The sequence below is a fragment of the Babjeviella inositovora genome (assembly GCF_001661335.1).
Source record: "Babjeviella inositovora NRRL Y-12698 unplaced genomic scaffold BABINscaffold_8, whole genome shotgun sequence".
Classification (NCBI taxonomy): domain Eukaryota; kingdom Fungi; phylum Ascomycota; class Pichiomycetes; order Serinales; genus Babjeviella; species Babjeviella inositovora.
Window position 1 is genome coordinate 287007 of NW_017566845.1, and position 19705 is coordinate 306711.

The 19705-nt window shown below is 48.1% G+C and overlaps 9 protein-coding genes across 9 annotated transcripts; 4 read left to right on the forward strand and 5 right to left on the reverse strand.

Moving 5' to 3' along the window:
* Positions 1-383: 383 nt before the first annotated feature.
* On the reverse strand, positions 384-2177 carry BABINDRAFT_162126 (uncharacterized protein). Its single transcript, XM_019129187.1, has one exon. It carries the CDS (start codon positions 1938-1940, stop codon positions 453-455), a length of 1488 nt encoding a protein of 495 aa, XP_018984384.1. The 5' UTR covers positions 1941-2177; the 3' UTR covers positions 384-452.
* Positions 2178-2708: 531 nt separating this feature from the next.
* On the reverse strand, positions 2709-5452 carry BABINDRAFT_162128 (uncharacterized protein). The gene has a single exon (XM_019129188.1). The coding sequence runs from the start codon at positions 5414-5416 to the stop codon at positions 3089-3091; it is 2328 nt and encodes a 775-aa protein (XP_018984385.1). The 5' UTR covers positions 5417-5452; the 3' UTR covers positions 2709-3088.
* Positions 5453-5658: 206 nt separating this feature from the next.
* BABINDRAFT_171869 (uncharacterized protein) lies at positions 5659-7497 on the reverse strand (the record flags this gene model as incomplete). The annotated part of the gene is made up of 2 exons (XM_019130842.1): positions 5659-5678; positions 5973-7497. 2 exons carry the CDS (start codon positions 7495-7497, stop codon positions 5659-5661), a joined length of 1545 nt encoding a protein of 514 aa, XP_018984386.1.
* Positions 7498-8503: 1006 nt separating this feature from the next.
* BABINDRAFT_180773 (uncharacterized protein) lies at positions 8504-10923 on the forward strand (the record flags this gene model as incomplete). Its single annotated transcript, XM_019131135.1, has 2 exons — positions 8504-8963; positions 8997-10923. Exons 1-2 carry the CDS (start codon positions 8542-8544, stop codon positions 10921-10923), a joined length of 2349 nt encoding a protein of 782 aa, XP_018984387.1. The 5' UTR covers positions 8504-8541.
* A 1099-nt stretch (positions 10924-12022) lies between these two features.
* PDB1 (pyruvate dehydrogenase (acetyl-transferring) subunit E1 beta) lies at positions 12023-13102 on the forward strand (the record flags this gene model as incomplete). The annotated part of the gene is made up of 1 exon (XM_019130843.1): positions 12023-13102. One exon carries the CDS (start codon positions 12023-12025, stop codon positions 13100-13102), a length of 1080 nt encoding a protein of 359 aa, XP_018984388.1.
* Positions 13103-13496: 394 nt separating this feature from the next.
* On the reverse strand, positions 13497-14537 carry BABINDRAFT_8671 (uncharacterized protein; the record flags this gene model as incomplete). Its single annotated transcript, XM_019132841.1, has 2 exons — positions 13497-14279; positions 14523-14537. 2 exons carry the CDS (start codon positions 14535-14537, stop codon positions 13497-13499), a joined length of 798 nt encoding a protein of 265 aa, XP_018984389.1.
* Positions 14538-14756: 219 nt separating this feature from the next.
* BABINDRAFT_162134 (uncharacterized protein) lies at positions 14757-15966 on the forward strand. Its single transcript, XM_019129189.1, has one exon. It carries the CDS (start codon positions 14850-14852, stop codon positions 15888-15890), a length of 1041 nt encoding a protein of 346 aa, XP_018984390.1. The 5' UTR covers positions 14757-14849; the 3' UTR covers positions 15891-15966.
* On the forward strand, positions 15892-16209 carry BABINDRAFT_147592 (uncharacterized protein). Its single transcript, XM_019127194.1, has one exon. It carries the CDS (start codon positions 16012-16014, stop codon positions 16171-16173), a length of 162 nt encoding a protein of 53 aa, XP_018984391.1. The 5' UTR covers positions 15892-16011; the 3' UTR covers positions 16174-16209.
* Positions 16210-18418: 2209 nt separating this feature from the next.
* On the reverse strand, positions 18419-19576 carry MPT5 (Mpt5p; the record flags this gene model as incomplete). The annotated part of the gene is made up of 2 exons (XM_019131453.1): positions 18419-18674; positions 18732-19576. Coding segments are annotated over 2 exons (1101 nt in total), but the record flags the coding sequence as incomplete, so codon positions are not given.
* Positions 19577-19705: the final 129 nt, after the last annotated feature.

The window sequence follows — 19705 nt, forward strand, 5'->3', positions numbered from 1 at the left end:
AATAGGTATTTCGCCGTCCGGTCCGTGGTGGGATAGTATCTGCTAGGTAGTTACGTCAGGTCTTGCCTTTGTGATAGGAAAAAAAAACAATGTCCTTCCAGGTATTTGCTGACACTAGACCTAGTCTCCCCAGCATTGGCTACGATAGTGCCCTCTCGATAGTCCTGCACACACTGCTAAACTTATTTTACGCGCCTGAGATATTCTTTTTTGTTCTAGGAATTTCCAGGAATAACCGATCTGCAGGTGTGCATAAATATCCCGCTTAGGAAATAACCACAATTACCGTATATGTGCAGAAACGGCAGTATCAAGCTCACACATCACAAACTACAGAATAAAACGAATAAAACAAATACAATATAGTACAATAGTATACAACATTTACAGTGTGCAGAAACAATCTAGATCAGCAATGAAAGATATCCCTATACGTGTTGTCCGGGGGAGCACTAGACAAACTTCTGCCACCATTTGACCAGCTTGACGCCTCTGGCAAGAGGCATAACGAGCCAGATGATAATCATGGAACCAAACAAAGAAATCACCATTGGCATCACAACGTAAGAACCGCGGTACTCACCAATCAACCCGGTGAAGAATGGGAACAACGCACCACCACTGCTCCCGAACGCGGTCATGATGACCATAGAGAGTGAGAAGAGGTGAGGGTCTATCAAGTCTGCCGCACGCGAAATCATCAACGGATAGATAGGACCGGTGACAAGACCGGCTAGGGAGATAAACACGGCCTCGACAATCACGTGGTTGACCACCCAGGTTAAAACGACAAGCACAACCCCAAGGATTGACGTGTACAAGACACCGCGTCTGGCGCCAAAAAAGAGGGCGAGTGGATGGGTCAAAAACAATCTACCCAAGGTCAAGCCGCCCCAGAACCCACTTGCAACATAGCCGGTCGAGGTACTGTTGGAATGACGGTACTCCAACAAGAAGGTGACAATCCAGCCACCGATGGAAACCTCACCACCTTGATAGCACAAAACAAAGAAGGAAAAAAGCCACACAATCTTGGTGCGGATAGCTTCGCTCATGGTGCCAATCTTTGGCGAGACAGTCTCGATAAGATCTTGTTCACCCATATTTTCCACCGCCTTGGTTTCCAGCTCTTCCTTCGTTTGGCCGGATCCGTCGGTGATAAAAGACAGGCTACACACAATCGCCTCCTGTTGTCTGTCGTAGTCCGCAAGCTTTTCGTTGTAGGCACTGAGGTCCGCGTCGATATCCGAGAAGATGAACCAGATAGCAACAACGTTGCAACAACTAAGGCCAACAACAATGAGGTAGAAGTAGTTCCACTTGATCCCACGATCGATCATGGCAGTGGCAATCAAGGGTGCGACCGTCGCACCCACACCATATGAACCGGAAGAGTATCCGAGGTACTTGGAAGAATTGTGCATTCTGCCCAAAAACACGTTGGTCAAACTCAATCCAATAGCTAAGCCCAACCCCCCGAAGAAGAAGCCTAACACGATCACTTCGAAAGGACCACCCGATGCGACGAGGGCATAGCAGATGGTCATGCAGAAAACAGCACATGTAAGCTGGATATGTTTGCTCGCAAACCTGTCGAGCTTACCAGCAAAGAAGGCGATAGTTAAATAACCAATGGCGTTGAACATCCAAATCAAGGAAACGATAGAATAGGAAATGTTATAGTGGGCTTCAATAGTCGGTAACAACGCCCCTGGAGCACCATCGGATAAGCCACCACAGAAAGACCAATAACAGAGCATTATCACACGATACAAATTCTTTGGTGCATCGCTAAGAAGCATTCCGTCTGGTTTCTCTAACAAGCCAGGAGTGGCGTTCGGCCCTTCAATCTTCATCCCATTACTGGCTACTTGAAGCACGGCATTCTCTGACGCCAGGGCAGCGTCGATAGGCCCATTGAGATTGACGGGATCGCTCATATCTAAGTCAAGGCGCTTTGAATATGCAGAGTCCGAGGAAAGAGAAAGAGTTTCAAGCAACCACCGTAGTAAACCTGGAAGTGCACTTGGTAAATATTTATACTGCAGACCCTATTGAAACAGCGGAAGCCGCTAGCTGAAATATACTTTACCCTTGACGCATGTGGTGAAAAAGCAAATGGAAAAAAAGTTATGCACGCTATTCGAATGGGAATGGTGGGTGAAAGGACGCTGCACTGAGAGAGATCAGACTAGTATTAAATCGTTCGCAGGATTCATTACACTGGCTCATTGCCATCATGTTGGTAAACCTCTTAGCCCGTATCTCTGGGTCTTAGCGTGCCCAAGGAGTTTGACCCCAGTCTGCTTGGCCACTGATTCATATTAGTTACCCGAGCTTCATGCAAGCTGCAAGCACCAGGAAAAATTGCAAAAACTCCCGCCGCGGGAAGGTGCATAACTTGATACATGAAAGGGATCTCCTGGCTATATGCAGGAATGTAGGCGGAATTGTCCTGGTAATTAATCTATTTTGAAGCCGTTCGGTGTGACTAACAGCGGAAATTAATGCTTCAATCGCTCAGGGGGGGCCATCAGGCTCGATTTCTCAATATAGGATACAGCATGTTGATCTAACGCTCAGGCTGAATAGCTGGAGCTGTGCATTGACACCTTTGTGTCTGTATTTTCCCGGAAACCGAGATTAGAAACGTTTCAGATTTAGAGGAACAGTTGGTCTAGCCAATCTGTGGTTGCTGGAATATAAACTCCGGGGTAACTTGTCTCGAATTCAGGAGTTTCACACCTGTTTGCAGGTCCAAATAATGTTGTTACGGGACAGGTAAGCCGTATCAGTCATTGCGTTTAAACTTGAATCCAACCCTAAAAATTTGTAATTTTATTAGATGTGCCATGGCGGAACCTGAAATATGAAACGACTGAGCTCAGGTCACTCTTTCAGGAGGTGTGGAGAGCAAAAGGATAATGGACGAAACGTTTGCAAGAAACCATGCGCCTAACGGTTGACGTTCCGTGGCTCGGTCCGTCTCCTACCATACTCTAATTTCACTAATGGGCTAATCATTCACAATCCAGCAGTATAATCAGAGTTGGATACATCTCTTCTAATGTATTCGAATAAACCATACCTATAATTTCTTGCCCTCTTTCAAAAGCTGAGTGAAAAGAAGTTCACTTTCGTCATTTTCATCATCACTCCCACGGCAAAAGTCATACTCTCCAAACCATGAAGCGGGTTGACTGTCGGGAATTACGCCTACCTGCAGGAGTCCTAGGTCGGTGGTGTCTTTCTCCTCTAAACACTCTGGAGTTTTCTCTCTGGCCTGACCCTGAATAGCCAGTATCTCGAAAGGCATCGCATTAATAGCCGTGGTTTCCTCGCCATTAATGTATAGATCATCTTCAACGTTGACAGCTACTGGTGAGCTTCCTGAGAGTTCTCTGCATGTTTTCTCACGCTCTGCCGCCGTTACGGCCATATCGTGACAAGCATCAATATAGGCACTCTCGGCATAGGCGTCGGTGTTGGAAATGTTTTGGCCCGGTGCACCCACATTGTCCTGGCTATGTACACTACCCATACAAACTTCCCCAGCATTAGTGGCAAGTTTCACTGGCAGGTCATTCTCTGGAATTCTGGAAAGGGTAGTCTTGGCCGCTGAAGCAGTTTTTGCCCCTTCCTTTTCCGTTCCTTTTTCTTCCATTAGCCGCTTTGTTTCCTCGATTTCATCTTCCAGGTCAATCGAGGAAATGTCCAGAAGAGGGGAACTAGATTTAGAACCAGCTACATCTGTGGATATGTCTGGGTCGGCGGCCATGACCCCCACCAAGTATGACGGCTTATCTACCACGTTAGCCGTGTGTAATGTAGCCTGTAGGGGATAAATAGGTAGGGCTTCCCTATTTGACTCTTGGATTGCATAATCGCTGTGTACGCCAAACTTTTGTCGTTTCAGAATCTCATCTATTTCAGATCTCGTTCCTGTGGGTCTCCTCCCTTGTGAGCGTTTCTGACCTGAAAATGATGTATGGTTGACGTTTTCCGTCTGTTTGACGTTTGTGTACGTAACCTCCACCAATTCTTGGCCCAGAATTGGAGTATTCACCATTTCAGTTGGTGTCGAGGGAGAGAAATTTGGATAGCTTTCTTCATTTGGGTGCGAAATTTCTAGTTCCTCGGCAGTGGATGGTAGTAAGGCCGTAGTTTGCAGGCTTGATATCTCAGGAAGCACCTCCGGATCACCAAAGATCACTTCCAGTTGCGTCAGGGTCTGAAGCAACTCCTCAAAGGCATCACCCCCATTCAAGGCCGTTATAATCTCTTCCAGGGGGGTATACTCATTCGGCGTTTTGATAGCACTGCCTATTTCTGTCAAAAATGTATCCCTGGTCTTATCTCGTCTGATGAGAAGGCCAATGCTGGAGAGCTTCTTCGCAACTGCGGGCCCAGACTTGGAGTTTGGTCTAGGTAGAGAGTTCCCATAGGACTGGAGAAGCAGCGATGAATTTCCTCCAAGAAAACTAGGTGTAAGCTCCTTGGGTGATCGGGATTGTGAGTTTTGGCTCGGCACAGAGTCCTTTCCGTAGAGATCAACCTGTAAGACGGCCTCTCTTTTCGTGTCCACTATAGACCAATCACTGTACACCACAAACCGGTTCGTAAGGTACTGGAACCACCATGGACTGGAGACCAGCGGCTTGAGAAACTGCCGTGTCACATACTGAAACCCAGACCTCTGGCTACCCTGCAGCGTGGCAGTTTCGCCATCCGGGGAATCCCCCCTTCCTGACGGCTCGCCTATAATTGTGAGTTTTTCGCTAACCGCTATAAGGTTCCCAGTTAGTAGGCAGGTCAGGTTCTTATCAAAGCATAGCTTGGAGATGATATTCAACAATTCGAGCACAGTAGTCTGGTTAAACTTGTTAACCGGATTCTCTACTTTTGTGAGAAAGAGATTTGGATTCTTGATTGTCTCCCCACCTTGGGCGATTCTGGCTTCGTTGTGCTTGGCTAGCTCCAACTTTGCCATCTCCACGTCCTTAAGCATGTCTTGGTAGAGGAGAAACTGGGCATTTTTTGTGGCTTCCACCAAGTCGTGGAATGCATCGATGACAATGAGGTCGAAGGTGTCAGTCAGGGATGTAAGCTTCTGTAGCAACATAACAAGCTTGGAAAGCTTATTGGCTCGGACTGTGGACACGGAAGCAAACTCTTGAGTGTGTTTAATCCCGCATTCCTTGTTGGTTTCGATCACTAAGACCCTCTTCCCAACGGCGACAAACTCTCGAATAATGTTGCGTGTCACGATGGGCCAACCGTTTCCTGGTACTCCAAGAATTTCGTATATCGACTGCGTTTTCAAGCCCCCGCGTAACGGAAGGGTGAATGAGGGAATGAAAGAAAGAGGGTACACCAGGTTCTGGATGAGCGAACTCAATGACTGAGTCTCTATCATGGCATGTGATGACAGCGTTGTGCGCGTGGACTTCTCAAAAATATAAATGTACTACTTGTTTAGATCTCACTCTTTCCTAATTAAGATTCCTCTAGATTTACTCTGAAATGCATAACGCCTTCAGTGTGTGTGCATACGCGTCACGTTTATTTTCTTACCCGCGTCTGGCGCTCGTGAAAAATCGCGTTAGCTTCCGGCTGTTACCTGTATGTACCCTCCAGGCTTTGAGTATGCAGTCCTCTCTATTTTTGTCTTGGGCATACTAATCTTGACAAGCATTTTTGCTTTAACCCCCATGGCGTATAGTTGTAAATAGTTATAGTCCAAACTAATGCTACACTTAGAAGACTTTTCATTCATTCCGCAGCTACGCAGGTTTAATATTTTCCATAATCTAGGCGTACATAGGAAACGCCGCCATTACCTCATAGCCGGATGGTTATAGCCCTACAACGTAGAAAAAAAATATGTAGTTCACCGTGCTAACAAAGCGTAAACGAGAGGCTATGAGGTATTGGTCTTATTCTATCAAACTAGTCAAAGCTAGAGGTGGCACCTTGAACAACCCTCCAGGACGATATCGGCAAACTCTGCAACCCGCCAACCTGTTTTTTCAACCACACCCAGATGAGGAGCCCCAAGACAATACACACGGTATTAGTGTAGTAGTAACCGTCTCTGGTGGTCTCACAGAGACCCCCGAGAGCCTTACACAGCTCCTTCCCCGCATCTGCTACACAGCTGAAGCCATATTCCAACGGACTGGCCCCCTCCGGCGCCTGGCAGGTGCTGACAGTAAACGTGTCAATCATGGAGAGTACAATGATTCTCGGCCACTGGCCACCAAAGTTGGATAACGTATTCAAGGTGGTCATATACGTGCCTCCAATCAATGGATCGGCGATGTTAGTGTGGAACGCGCAGATAGAAACGAACTGGATCGTCAGCATGAAGGACCCAAGCAAATGCTGCATTATAACGGCTACAAAGTACCCCTTGGTGACCTCACCGTTCGCGGGGAAGTTGTACACAAGAAATTGGGCCAACGCCGCGGACAGCAAGCGGCCGAGGTAGCCATAGAGCCACGGAGTGAGCGGGGACTTCCCGTTGGACCAGCGCGCAGCATAGTAACCAAAGATGATCTCGAACGGAAAGTCAATAAGCACGGTGATCGCAAGGTCCTCCTTCAGAAACCCGCGCTCTAGGAGCTTCAAGTTAGTCGCGGCCTCGTTGGTCTGGAAGCCAATCTTGCACACGAGGTGAATCAAGATCAATAGTTGCACGTTGCGCAACTTCAAGACCTGGAACATGGAGCGATAGACGTTGGCGATGGCACGAAGCCCCGTGCTGCGTTTTCCTGACTTTTGATACTTGGCCAAATGGCGAGGATACTCCGGAACCACCATCACGATACACGTGATGAGAAGGTACATCACGCCCCAGAACTTCAAGTATCCGTTGAGCGAGACGAGACCAGCGTCTATGGGCACCTTGCGCAAGTACTTGTTAGCAAACTCTGGAGAGTTAAAGGCCAAAAACACCGTGAAGGAGGAAAAGTAGCCCGTGTTGATCCCGATCGTCTGTGCGGTTGATGCAAAGGATAACGCGGAGGGGGAGAGGATAGTGAGCGCCCAGCCGTCAACTGCAATGTCCTGTGTGGCACACAAGAACACGAGACAGAAAAACGCACTGGTAATCGCGGTAAGGTTTTCCTCCGGCCGCTCGAGCAACGTTTCGATGCGCAGTCCCAAGAAAATGAGCGTAAGCCCACTGAAGAGCTGCACGGGAATGATCCAACTGCGTCTGCGGCCAAGCTTCGGATAGAAGATCGCGTCAATTATTGGCGACCACAAGAGCTTAAGCGAGTAAGGGTACGCTGCGAGCGAAAAAATCCCCACCTGGGCGTACGAAAGGTGCGATTTAAGGATAAACGGCACCGAGCCGAATGCGAGTCCGACAGGCACCCCCTGGAGCATATAGAGGAGTACCAAGAGAAAAAACGCGGGTCTATCCACTGCCGGAAGGTTGTCGTCTTTTCGCGGGCGAAGCGTGCTTGTCTGGCCGAAATTGAGATCGCCCATGTCGGCAGTCTCGTTGTGTAGCGGGAGCATCTCGAAGTCTTTGGGGGTAGCGGGGCTACTGGCTGAGCGTTTGTACACCGAAGCTTCATCCATTGTGAGTGTAAACGAGGGTAGTGGAAGAAGAAAGATGAGAATTAGAGGTTACACGTAGCTTATTTCCAAGGTTAAAAAGATAGGTTTTATGGTGCTGCCCGCCGTGCATGCCAGGTGGCAGTTATCAAGCGCTGAAGGTCGTGCGTGGATAGACTAGTGGCAGGGACACGGCTAGAGGCGTCTGGATGGGAATTACCGGGCCTTGGGTTTATTTTGTGCCAGAAAACCCGGATGGATTGGCTAGCCATTGGCCCACTGGTGTACTTGATCTTTTATAAAGTTCTTGTTTGACTAGAAGCTCTGAATTGGAGTTTACCTCTGAAATTTTCCTTTAACTTTGTCCGTGTACAAGAGGTAGTATAGGTATGCGTATGGACAATCAATAACTGCCGTAACCATGAATGCACTAAGGGAAACCCTACGTGATGCGCCACTTGGTGTCGCCGATTTCGCACCAGCCGTAAAGTATCGATTAGGTTCCCCACTTGAGCTTATACAATAATCGGAAGCATCGTGTCGCCCTTCCCGAGTTCCAGATATCAGCATTCTGGATAAGGACAAAACCCCTTTTCTAATCCACCCGACAACTATTTTCGCGGTTCACTAAAAGGGTACTAACCAAATCACCAGTGTATCGTAACTTAGAATTTGATGCACATACTTTAGGGTCATGTTAGGTCTCAGCAGAAGTGATGTAACAACCCCCTCCCCGCCTCCGGTATGCGCACACCCTCCGACCCCGGATATCAGCAGCCCTACGTGAAAACCTGCACCACATGACACCGACCGGAAGATTAAACGCCATACAGTTTTTCTTGGTCTTCTTGCAACCACGTCACAAAGGTTAGATCAAAGCTGTACTGTTTCGTTCAGAGTCGAGATCAGCAACTACTGGCTATCTGCAAGCATTTGCACCTTTTCCGCGCATACCACATCCCTTGATACCTTTTTATGACTTCCACTGACAAAAAAAAGCAGAAGCGCACGATCGGACACTACCCGTGCAACATCCCTGGATGTACGAAGGCGTTCTCGCGGGCGGACCACTTACAGCGGCACAAGCTCAACCACAACCCGAAAACTGTCTACAAATGCGACTGGGCGGGGTGCGGGCGCGAGTTTGTACGCAAGGACTTGAAGACGCGGCACATGACACGGCATACACTCCGGCGCGAGAAGGACGAGGATACGCGGCCGGACGATAGCGCGCGTGACAGCGACTACTCCACGCAGGGGCGTGTGTTGCTTGTACCGAACACGCCCTCCTTTCCTTCACTTAAGATCCCGCACTCCATCGACCACGCGGACGACGGGTCCAAGGAGCCCAATCAGGATATTATGCACTGGCTCTTCAGCGCGGGCGTTGTCTCGACGCCGGATTCATTTGACAACACGCCGGCCGCGAGCAGCTACTTCCAGGACACCAACCCGTACAGCTTCTTTGGCGAGTTCGACGTCGCGCACTCGCCCATGGCGATCCTTGATGACCTCTTCGATATGAACGTGGTGTTTGTGCATCAGCAAAACCAGACGTATGTGGACGCAGAAATGCTCCGCGAGCTCACGGCGCTTGTTCCAGGATTGGCGGCTATTCCAGGCTTCACGCTTCCCAACGTTGAACAGTTTCTCCAGAACTATTGGAGCTGCTTCCACGTGCAGTATCCGATTCTTCACCGGCCGTCTCTCGACACAAAGGTGTGTCCGCGTGTGCTCCTCCTTGCGCTCGTGATGGTCGGTGCGAGCTTCATCTCGTGCAACGCGCGCTACAACATTCCTGAGGCAAAAGTGGTGGCACAGGCAATCGCGGAGCCGCTCCGCTGGATGATCTTTGCGTCGCGTGACTTCCATCCGCCAGCACAGGCGTGGGTCATCCAGAGCTTATTGCTCCTTGAGGTGTACGAGAAGCTGTGCGCAACGCGCACCCTCCACGAGCGCGGGCACCTCCACCATGCGACGACGATTCAGCTCTTGAAACGATCGCCGATCAGTCTCCGAAACATCGCTAGTACCAACTTCGGGGATACCCTGAGTGAGCAGGAACTGCGTAAGACGGAGATGTGGAAGGCGTGGATCGACGCGGAGTCGATGAAGCGCTGCGCGTTCATGGCGTTCTATATAGACAACACGCACGCAACACTCTTCGACCACCAGGTCACGCTCTTCGCACACCAGATGCACCTCTCGCTCCCATGCGATGAGGCACTCTGGGAGTCGACGGACTTCCAGAGCTTTGACAAGGAGAAGAAACTCTTGACGGCGCAGGCGCCGCACTTCCTCGTGGCACTCCGCAAGTTGCTCAACCGCAAGTGCGTAGTCACCGGTGCGTTTGGCAAGAAGATCCTCCTCGCGGGGCTCCAATCGGTCGCGTACCAGATGGTTCAGCGTGATCTCCAGGTGTCGTTCTTCGGCTGGGACGACCTCAAGGATACGTGGCGCGAGACCATCACGTTGGCATTTGATGTCTGGGTCACGGATATGTGCGGGTCATGCCTGTTCACGCTCCCAGCCACAGTGGTGCCGGGCGACCAGGGCATCGCATACTACAGCCCTGCGAGCACCTTCTGCAAGACGCTCGACTACCACATCTCACAGATCTACATCCGGATTGACAGCTATGAATACACAATCTACGCCGGGGTGCCGTGGCGGATGTGTATTGAGGCGGAGAGCGATAGCCACGAGCACCGTGCGGTTGAGAAGAAGATGAAGGACTGGGCTGCACTGGCGAACGCGCGCGTGGCGGTCATGCACGCATACTTCATCCTCTGGGAAACGTTCTTGAGCCCACATGACGATCCTGCGACAGAGACCACCGCCTTGACGTACTCCCCGGACGAGGACCCCTTCCTTGGCGCGTACGCGATCGCCAACGCGATGCTCGTGGTGTGGGGCTACAACTTTGCGTTGAAGGGGCCGGAGAACAAGACACTCGCGCACTGGTGGGCCGAGCACCACGTCGCGCCAGAGATTGTTGCATACGAGGAGGATGGCCACGCGTATCTCCGCCGCATCCGCGCAGCGTTGTATGCCCAGACGGACATCATGGTGCACACACGCGAATCCACGCTCACGGGCTATCAGTTTTATCATGCGGTGGTCAAGTGCTCCGCGGGCTTGTTGTTGATCGGCGATAAGCACCACGTGGCCGGGTTGTGCCGATTGGTCAGTGAGAGCTTGGCACGGGGAACGTGGGAGTTGATCTGCGAGCATTCCAAGGTGATCAAGCACTGCGGAACCAGGAGTTTGGGGTCGAAGAGGGTCAAGTGCAGTGATATGTATGCGACGGGCGAGGGGTTGCACAATGAGTTTCAGGCTAATGCAATTCGGTCGTAGCGAGCCTGTGAGCAAAGCGACAAAATGAGCATCACACGGGGGGACTGAGATAGCAGAGTATTACTAAAATAGCAGCATCACTAAAACAGCAACATCACTGTACAAGCATAGGTCGGAAAGTGATCGGAGAATCGAGGGGGTGTTTAGAGAGAGTCTGAAGATGAGTGGAGGGGTAAATACAAGCGGGCAGAGGACATTGTGAGATGGGCTCAACCAGACCCCTCCTAGCGAATTAAGTCTTACATAAAGAGCGGTCGATACAAGAGTTGAGTGCAACTCCATGTGAATGTACTTTGATGCTACTCAAGCTTGACACGTTTCACGATCCCTTATAGACCTAAGGGTGTGAGAGCTGCTCTAGATAGCGGTGGTGCTTATATATGCGTTGCCTTCTTATGGTTTTGCTGGAAATGTATCCAACCAAAATCCTGTTGTATCAACGATAGAGTAGACGTAGGTGATGCAATCCTGTATTCCCGAAAATGCGCTACTTTCGGGGTGATCAGGTCAAAGGGGAACATAATCTGTCCCTGATCTTAAACGGTTTGAAACAACGCCGAATATGGATAATCTTGTACGAAAGCCCTCAGCTGCGTTTTTAATATTATTGTTGTGGTTACAACACCGGTAAGCGATCATACGGGATATCTCCATGCACGATAAGCAATAAGTTTTGATCTCTAGTCTATGGCTGCCAGTTAATCTCCATAGTCCAAGAGATAAGCCTTATGTAAAAATTATATGTTTCTGTCCGTATCAAGTAAATTTAACCATCGAGTTGTGGTGGTGGCCCCATTGTGCCGTTAGGGTGTCACTCAGAGACTCGGACATATTCTTCCGATGAGCCGCATACGTATGTACTTACTTGTCACGTGGCAAAGGTCGTGCTCCCCTCATGGAGCAAGCCCCTCCGGGTAAGCAGGCGGCCCAAAGTACTCCGTTTCCCTCACGCACGTCAGTCTCTTGAGGGGAAGATCGCGACCTTCCCGCTTCTCGCTCAGATCTATGTGCACGCCCAACCTGCCCGCTCTTCTTATTAGTGACGTTTCTGTCTCTTTCTCAGTTCCTCTATCTTTCCCCATTAATCAACTACACAACAATGGTTCAGAACTTATCCGTCGTCGCTAAGACCGCCCAGCAGGCCATGAGAATGGGTGTCAGAGCCTCTTCCACCACCACTGGTGTGCAGCAAATTACCGCCAGAGACGCCTTAAACTCTGCCATTGCTGAGGAAATGGACCGTGACGAGAGTGTCTTCTTGATGGGTGAGGAAGTTGCCCAGTACAACGGTGCCTACAAGGTTTCCCGTGGTTTGTTGGACAGATTCGGCGAGAAGAGAATTATCGACACCCCTATCACCGAGATGGGTTTCACCGGTTTGACCGTCGGTGCCGCTTTGGCCGGTTTGAAGCCAATCTGTGAGTTCATGACCTTCAACTTCGCCATGCAGTCTATCGATCACATCATCAACTCTGCCGCCAAGACCTACTACATGTCCGGTGGTAAGCAGCCATGTAACATCACCTTCAGAGGTCCTAACGGTGCCGCTGCCGGTGTTGCCGCCCAGCACTCCCAGTGTTACGCCGCCTGGTACGGTTCCATCCCTGGTTTGAAGGTGCTTTCCCCTTACTCTGCTGAGGATTACAGAGGTTTGTTCAAGGCTGCCGTCAGAGATCCTAACCCGGTTGTCTTCTTGGAAAACGAGCTCGCATACGGTGAGACCTTTGACATCTCCGAGGAGGCCTTGTCCACCGACTTTGTGCTCCCAATCGGTAAGGCCAAGGTTGAAAGAGAGGGTACCGACATCACCATTGTTGGTCACTCCTTGAGCGTCAAGTACTGTCTCGAGGCCGCAGAGACCTTGCAGAAAGAATACGGTGTCTCTGCCGAAATCATCAACTTGAGATCGATTAAGCCATTGGACGTCCCAACCATCGTCCAGTCCGTCAAGAAGACCAACCACTTGGTCACTGTTGAGGGTGGTTTCCCAGCCTTTGGTGTCGGTTCCGAAATTGTCGCCCAGATCATGGAATCCGAAGCTTTTGATTACCTTGATGCCCCCGTCGAGCGTGTCACCGGTTGTGAAGTTCCAACCCCATACGCCAAGGAATTGGAAGACTTTGCTTTCCCAGATGGCAACATCGTCTTGAGAGCCGCCAGAAAGGTCTTGTCCTTGTAATTGCCCCCTCCCTCTGTATAATCTTGAAAATCGATCTATAGATTTTTCTCAAAATAATTAATCACACCTTTCTGAAAAATTTATTTTCTCCGATGATACAAGTGTAAATGCATTAGTCGGCCGTGACTCGAGTGAATGTGGCATGTCACTCACTCTTAAAGTAAAAACTCTTCACCACAAGGCGTGGATTGGTATTTTATGGCTTACCTGATTGGAAAAGTAGATAAATTAAAATGCAAATGAAACGAGAAACCCTTATTTATAACGATAAGACCCAAAAAAAGAAAAATATATAAGCTTAAGAAGCGAACCTGAGGTTGGAAATGAGGTTGAAAACGAGATTGAAAATGGAACGGGTCAAGAAGACACTAAAATACATGTAAGGCATAGCACCTTAGACCAAAAGAACGGCGTTGACACAGCCATCTCTGTCTGGCTCGTTGGTGATCTGGGCGTACTTACCCCAAACAACCTTACCACCGGCGGTAACCAACCCCAATTCGGAAACGTTAACCTCGATGATAGTACCCTTGGTCAAGACTCCCAACTGGGTGTACATCGGAGACTGCGGGTTCTTCTTGACACTCAAGATTGGGAGGAAGACAGTCACCTTCAACTCTGGGTGGGTGACATTGGCCTTCTTCTGTCTCAAGGCGGCTGGTCTGATGATTCTTTCCATCTTCACTGGTCTTCTGGTGAAACCCTCACCGACAAAAGTGTGCTTGGTAATCATTCTCTTCCAGGACTTGGACTTCTTGGTACCGGTCTTGATGACCTTGAACATCTCCTCTTCGGAAATACCTCTGACCTTTGGCAATGGAACCGAAAACTTATCAGCCTTCTCCAATCTCTTCTGCTTGATGGAGGTAGAAATGGCCTTCGCGGTATTGATGTCCTTACGGTCTAACAAGTAGGTCGGCAAGGCCTCACCGTCCTCGTCATTTGGCTTGGCTGGGCCCCTAACCTTGGATTCTTCGTGGGCTCTAATCTTCTTCTTCATGGCAACCTTCTCCGCGTAACGCTTCTTGGCAAATTGCTTACCTCTCCAACCCTTCAAGGTCTGGGCATCCTTGGAGATTCTGTGGCCCTCACGCGCTTCCTTCTTTCTCTTTCTTTCTTCATGGTCTAGTCTTTTACCATGCTGCTTAATGTGCTGTTCAATATATTCGTTTTGAGGCTATAGAAAGTTAGTATTTGGCCAGTCGGTCAAACAGAATCAGATGTGTAATCTTGACGTACCATTTTGAAATATTGGTTATCAGGTTAACTATGAGAGGCTACCAAGTGAAACCTTTTATGCCTTGTACAATAAAATTTTTCTTAGAGGCCAATCTTTCTTTTTCCTGCTCATCTGGTCCGCGCACGACTTTAGAAACCGGGTAACTCACCTAGAGAAGTTCCCCCAAAAAGCGTAATTGACCGGTAAGCCTTTCATTAGACGTATATAGTTGTTTTTCTCCCGATTTTTTATGCTACTTGCCGTTCATCATGTCATTGCTGCTTTACTTGCTTAAAAGGACGCTCACTCTCTTAGGTTTGGGGTTGTCTCCACTTCGGACCTGCAGCCTACCGCTTTCGGATGCGGCTCATACGAAAAAAAATTATCAAACCTACAGGGATGAAAAATTCCAGTCTACGTTGAAGAGCTCGGATTGTCTGCGGTAACTATTTGTTTGGATAGTTGCATACTTGAATCCGCCTTAAACCTTGCTCGCTACTCCACAAATCATATCCAAAATCACATAACATGTCTTCCTTAGACGCTTTCTTGCAAACCATCATTGAATCTCTTGAGTCCACCACAGCCTCGGTTGAAAGAATCGAAAGTGGCCTTTCTGAAGAGTTGCCCTCAATTATCCAGGAATTACTTAGCAAAAACGGAATTGACGCTGATGACAAGCTCGAGGGTGTTTCCTTGTTATCGTTAAAGAACAGCTCTATGCTCTCCTACTTGAACAGCTTGGCCATGATCATTTTGTCCCATTTGGAAAGACTCAAGACCAACGATACCGAGGAGCTCGAGAAGTCCAGAGCCAAGTCCGTTGAAAACACCATTGTCCAGAGAGTTACGTTGGAAAGGGGCGTCAAGAGCTTGGAAAAGAGATTGGTATACCAGTTGGATAAGATGGTCAGAGCTTACACAAGAATGGAGAAGGAAGAGACCGATGCCAAGACTCACGCCGAAAAGACTGGAGATGACGACTCCGATGAGAGCGACAGTGAAGATGATGCTTTGCAGTTTAAGCCGGATGCTCTTGCATTGACTGCCTCGATGAAGCCAGAACCCAAGAACTCCAGAAACAGAAGAAACCGGAATGCGAGCGAAGAAGGTGACGACAAGGAATCCACCGAGAAGTATAAGCCACCAAAAATCGCGGCCGTTGTTCCACCCTCTTCCGTCACAGATATCGACAAGGCGTCCTCCTCTTCCAAGCGAAACAAGAAGTTGCAGTCGATGGAGGAATATCTTTTGGAAACTGGCGATGCTCCATTGGCCGAAGCTTCTATCGGCTCTACAATCGTCCAGAACGGTAGAGGTGGTGTAAAGACCGCCAGAGATAAGGCCAAGGAACAGGAGATCCAAACCTACGAAGAAACCAATTTTACCAGATTGCCATCCACCATGACCAAGAAGACATCCAAGCAAAAGTTGAAGGACCTCAAGCATACTTTTGGTGGCGAAGACTGGAGTATTTTCAACAGCAACAGAGAGGTTGGCGAGGAAACCTCCAGAAAGAAAAAGCCAACCAACGCCTGGGACAGGGCCAAGAGAAGAAGAACTGATTAAATCGGCTTGGTCAATGACTGAGCTTTGGAGTTTATACTATCTAGAAGCCGCCTGTATAATATGAATTACTTGTACATTACTGATCGGTCGATGCTAAGATCTGCTCACGTGACTACGGCGGATGATGAGGAACGCAGGACAAAAAGGCGGGGTGTTTAAGAGGGGGCTCATCGCAAACACCCTTTCTAAAAGGAATATACGCGAATGGAAACTGGATTTATTTTTCACGTTGGGAAAAAATGTAAATATCCGGCATCTAACTAAACCACTCTGCCCGCCTTAGGGACCGTCGTAATCCCTCTTCTGTAATTACCCATTGTAGCCAAGCTGTGATGGACATGGTCCATCATCAAGCTCACAAGGGCAGGTGAGTTGATAGATTACCCCTTATAGCGCATGCCAATGGTGCTTTATACGCGAGGTATGTATGTGCTTCCTTTAGACTCAGATTTAACCGTAAAAGTTTCCTGAATGGATTAGTGCATGTGCCCTTCCCTGGTCTATAAATACCCTACACCGCCGCACAAAGACGTAATACATCATGCGCAATACACTGCTAGCTTATTATTGGCCGTGCCCACGACTCGAAGACCAATATGTCGCCACAAAGATTCCGGGGAGTGTATTTGTACTCCCAGTTAGCACATAGTCCGGCAAAGATTCTGTGTCGACCCCTCCTCCCCAAATTCTCGATAAGCGATCGCATATGTCAAATCTATTGGAAGTGAGTCCCCCATGTGTTTGGCAAACGGTAACTACTACAGTACTAATGCTGGATTTGGAACATAAACACCAATCCTGAAAGATGAGTCCCGCATTGCACACGCATCATAACTTCCTGGGATATTCTGCAGATCGGTTTCTCTAGAATTTCTGTACTGTAGAGAAAATCCCATTTGAGTTCAAGAAACATATTTAATTGTTTTCACGTTTAAAGATGGTTTCCTGTTCATTGTAAGCCTTATCGATGAGATTGCCAGTATCCCTTGTTTATCCAGATACAAAAAAATAAGGTGCTGTAGCTTGAATGAATACCTGAATTCGCACAATAGTATTGTGATATGGTTGTGTGAGCTTGGCTTGTGTCGTTGGTTGGTGTGAGCCTTCTGGCTCATACGTTTATAGTAAGCCTCTGACCATTAAGAATAGTTAAGTGTGCATTTCCGGTCAATAATTTTTCTAGCCATTACGTCTAAAGCGCATATCTATACCAATATTACTTTCGGGTAAGAATAGTACATCTTATAAGACTTCGATAGCTTATATTGATTGACGTGGAATAGACCAGCATTGCTTGGATAAGGGATGAGTGGTGAGCTTTCCAACTTTACAGGTTTGAGAACCCCAGCAACTGGGAGAACGGTAGATATTTATAAATTTCAATTGCAGGTATGTGGATCGACACATACAAAAGTATACACGCAGATTATAAAAGCAGCTAAAGGTGGAAAAAAAATATGTATGAAAGAAACGATGACCGCTTGGTTTAGTCGTCGAAGAACTGAATATTAAGGAACGGCTGAATGAGTGTGAGATAAGGGTATAAACGAATGACGGTGTGCGAAATGAAGGAGTACGTGTGTCGAGGAAGGAGACTGCCCTCAGATGGGATGTTAAAAAGAAATGAAAATGTGATGTTGGCGTAATGAGTGGTAAATCGAGGGTATGGGTCCTTGCTAAGGCTAGCAGATTGGAACTATAAAGTTTGGATAGTGAAGATTTTTGTTTGTTTCTCGTTTTCTTTTTTTTTTTTTTGGATATGGAATCGAAATATATAGGTATAGTGGACAAATTCATATGGAAAATACAGTGTAGTATACATGGTTAGTTTCAAATAGTACTTAAAATCCTTGATTCTGGAAATTACTCATTTTGTGGTAACCCCCAGTGGAATTTTGGAAAGAATTACCATCATGAGCATGAGAATGGGTCTTTTGGTTGTAGATATGGGAATATGGGGGGTATGATGGACGTTGGCTAATCACTGGCAACCCAGTTGGTCTATCCTTGCACCATCCTTGCTTGACAATACCTCCCTGGAACCCACCTCCATTGAAAGGAACCTGGTAGTGAACCGGCTGGTGTTGGTCCGCATCCAGATGCACAAGACGGCCAGTTCTGGTGTTAGTAAGGTCGCCTCCGTGTACCTGGTGGGGAGGTTGGGTTTGGTGGAACAGGTCCACGCCATTACTATACATCGAGTATTGATGGAATGGCTGCGGTGACTGTAAGTAGAACAGCTGTTGTCCATGCTGAGGCGGCATGGTTCTGGGAGTGTTCATCAAGTTTTGGTTCTCGTTAGTGTGAGAGATAAATGGTTGAAACCCCTTACTGTTTAAAGAATTCATGGGGGATTGCTGGTTGGCAAACGGCGGCGGACGTTGGTAACTGTGGTAAGGTTCAGATGGCAATGGGGTCGCATTGCCGTACCCTCGTTGGGCAAAATACTCCTTGGTATAAGCCGGATTGGAACCATTGTCGTTCTTGAACTGAAATTCACCATTGTTGTTCATGTTCAACAATGACGTGTTCAAAATTGTGTTGATCTTCGATTGGATTCTCTTGCCAAAAGGTGTCAAAATCTTGCAATTCACAAAAAACTGCTGGATAATCGCAGATTGGTACTCGATTGGAACCACATCTATCAAGGTTTGGACCACGTAGTTACCAAAGGGATCATTGACAAACTTGTTCAAGTTCCCATTGTTCAAGATCTGGTAAGCCAAGTGGTTCTTCAATTGCTTAAAGTTTTGGATCGCCGGAAAGTCCAGGGGCGGCACCGAGCTTTGCAATTGCCGGAACAAGCATATCATATCATCAGCCACATTGTTGTCGCCGTACTCGTTGTTCTTGCATATCTTCAACAATTTCTCAATCACGTTGGAGGAGAACTTTTGGGTGCACAAGTCATCCATGGAGTGTTTGATGCGATGATAAATTCCCACGGTCGCCTCAAATTTGTTCAACGATAACAAATACTGAATGACGTAGTTCCCAAATTGGTCCTTGATCAAATTGCTGGAGTGGTTGATGATTTCGCTCGCCAACGGAATCAACTGCGCCTCATTGTCGATGTGGTTCAAACACTTTTGCAAGACACAGCAGCCGTGCTTGTGGGTCGCCACCACAACAATATTTCCGGCGATAGCTTCGTAGATAAACTGGCAGTTGGTGGTGGTGAGCTTGTTCAAGCACTTTTGAATCACGTGATTCCCGTTCAAATCCTTAATCAAGTCAATGACGTAGCTGGACAACCCGGCAATGATAAGCGAGTACTGGTATTCGGTGTCCAAGAATTCAATAAGTCTCTGTAGGGCCCGGGTACCGTGTTGATTGATACTGATCTGAAACAAGTTGAGGGACAAGTTTTCGACCATCGTGTTCAACTTTGCCTCGTCACAGAGACTAATCAACTTCTGGATGAGATAGTTCCCAAACGGATCAATGATCAACTCGTAAATTTTAGAGTGGATCTCGCCGAAAATAACCTCAAAGTTGACAGCCAGGTTCTCGTCGATCTTCTTCTGCAAGAAGCGACAGCCGTATTGGTCTTTGGACAAGTTCACGATCTCGCCCGTCAAGCTTTCGAACGGAATGGAGTTCAATTTATTGATAGAATCCTTATCGTACTTCTTCCCGCCCAAAATGGATGGCAATGCGAGCTGTGGGGAAGGGGAAGCGTTAGACGTGGACGATTTTTTTGAAATCGGTGGCACGGACCCGACTGTGGAAGGAGAGGCGGATGGTTTGAAAACATCAAGGTTGAACACGGTACTGCCTGGAGTCTCAATTCCCGCGGCAGAATTAACTGTCAA

Bases quoted from the DNA above. Each gene is read 5' to 3' on its own strand.
- BABINDRAFT_162126 (XM_019129187.1), bottom strand. From the start codon at position 1,940: ATGAGCGATCCCGTCAATCTCAATGGGCCTATCGACGCTGCCCTGGCG.
- BABINDRAFT_147592 (XM_019127194.1), top strand. From the start codon at position 16,012: ATGATGAGGAACGCAGGACAAAAAGGCGGGGTGTTTAAGAGGGGGCTC.
- BABINDRAFT_162128 (XM_019129188.1), bottom strand. From the start codon at position 5,416: ATGATAGAGACTCAGTCATTGAGTTCGCTCATCCAGAACCTGGTGTAC.
- BABINDRAFT_162134 (XM_019129189.1), top strand. From the start codon at position 14,850: ATGTCTTCCTTAGACGCTTTCTTGCAAACCATCATTGAATCTCTTGAG.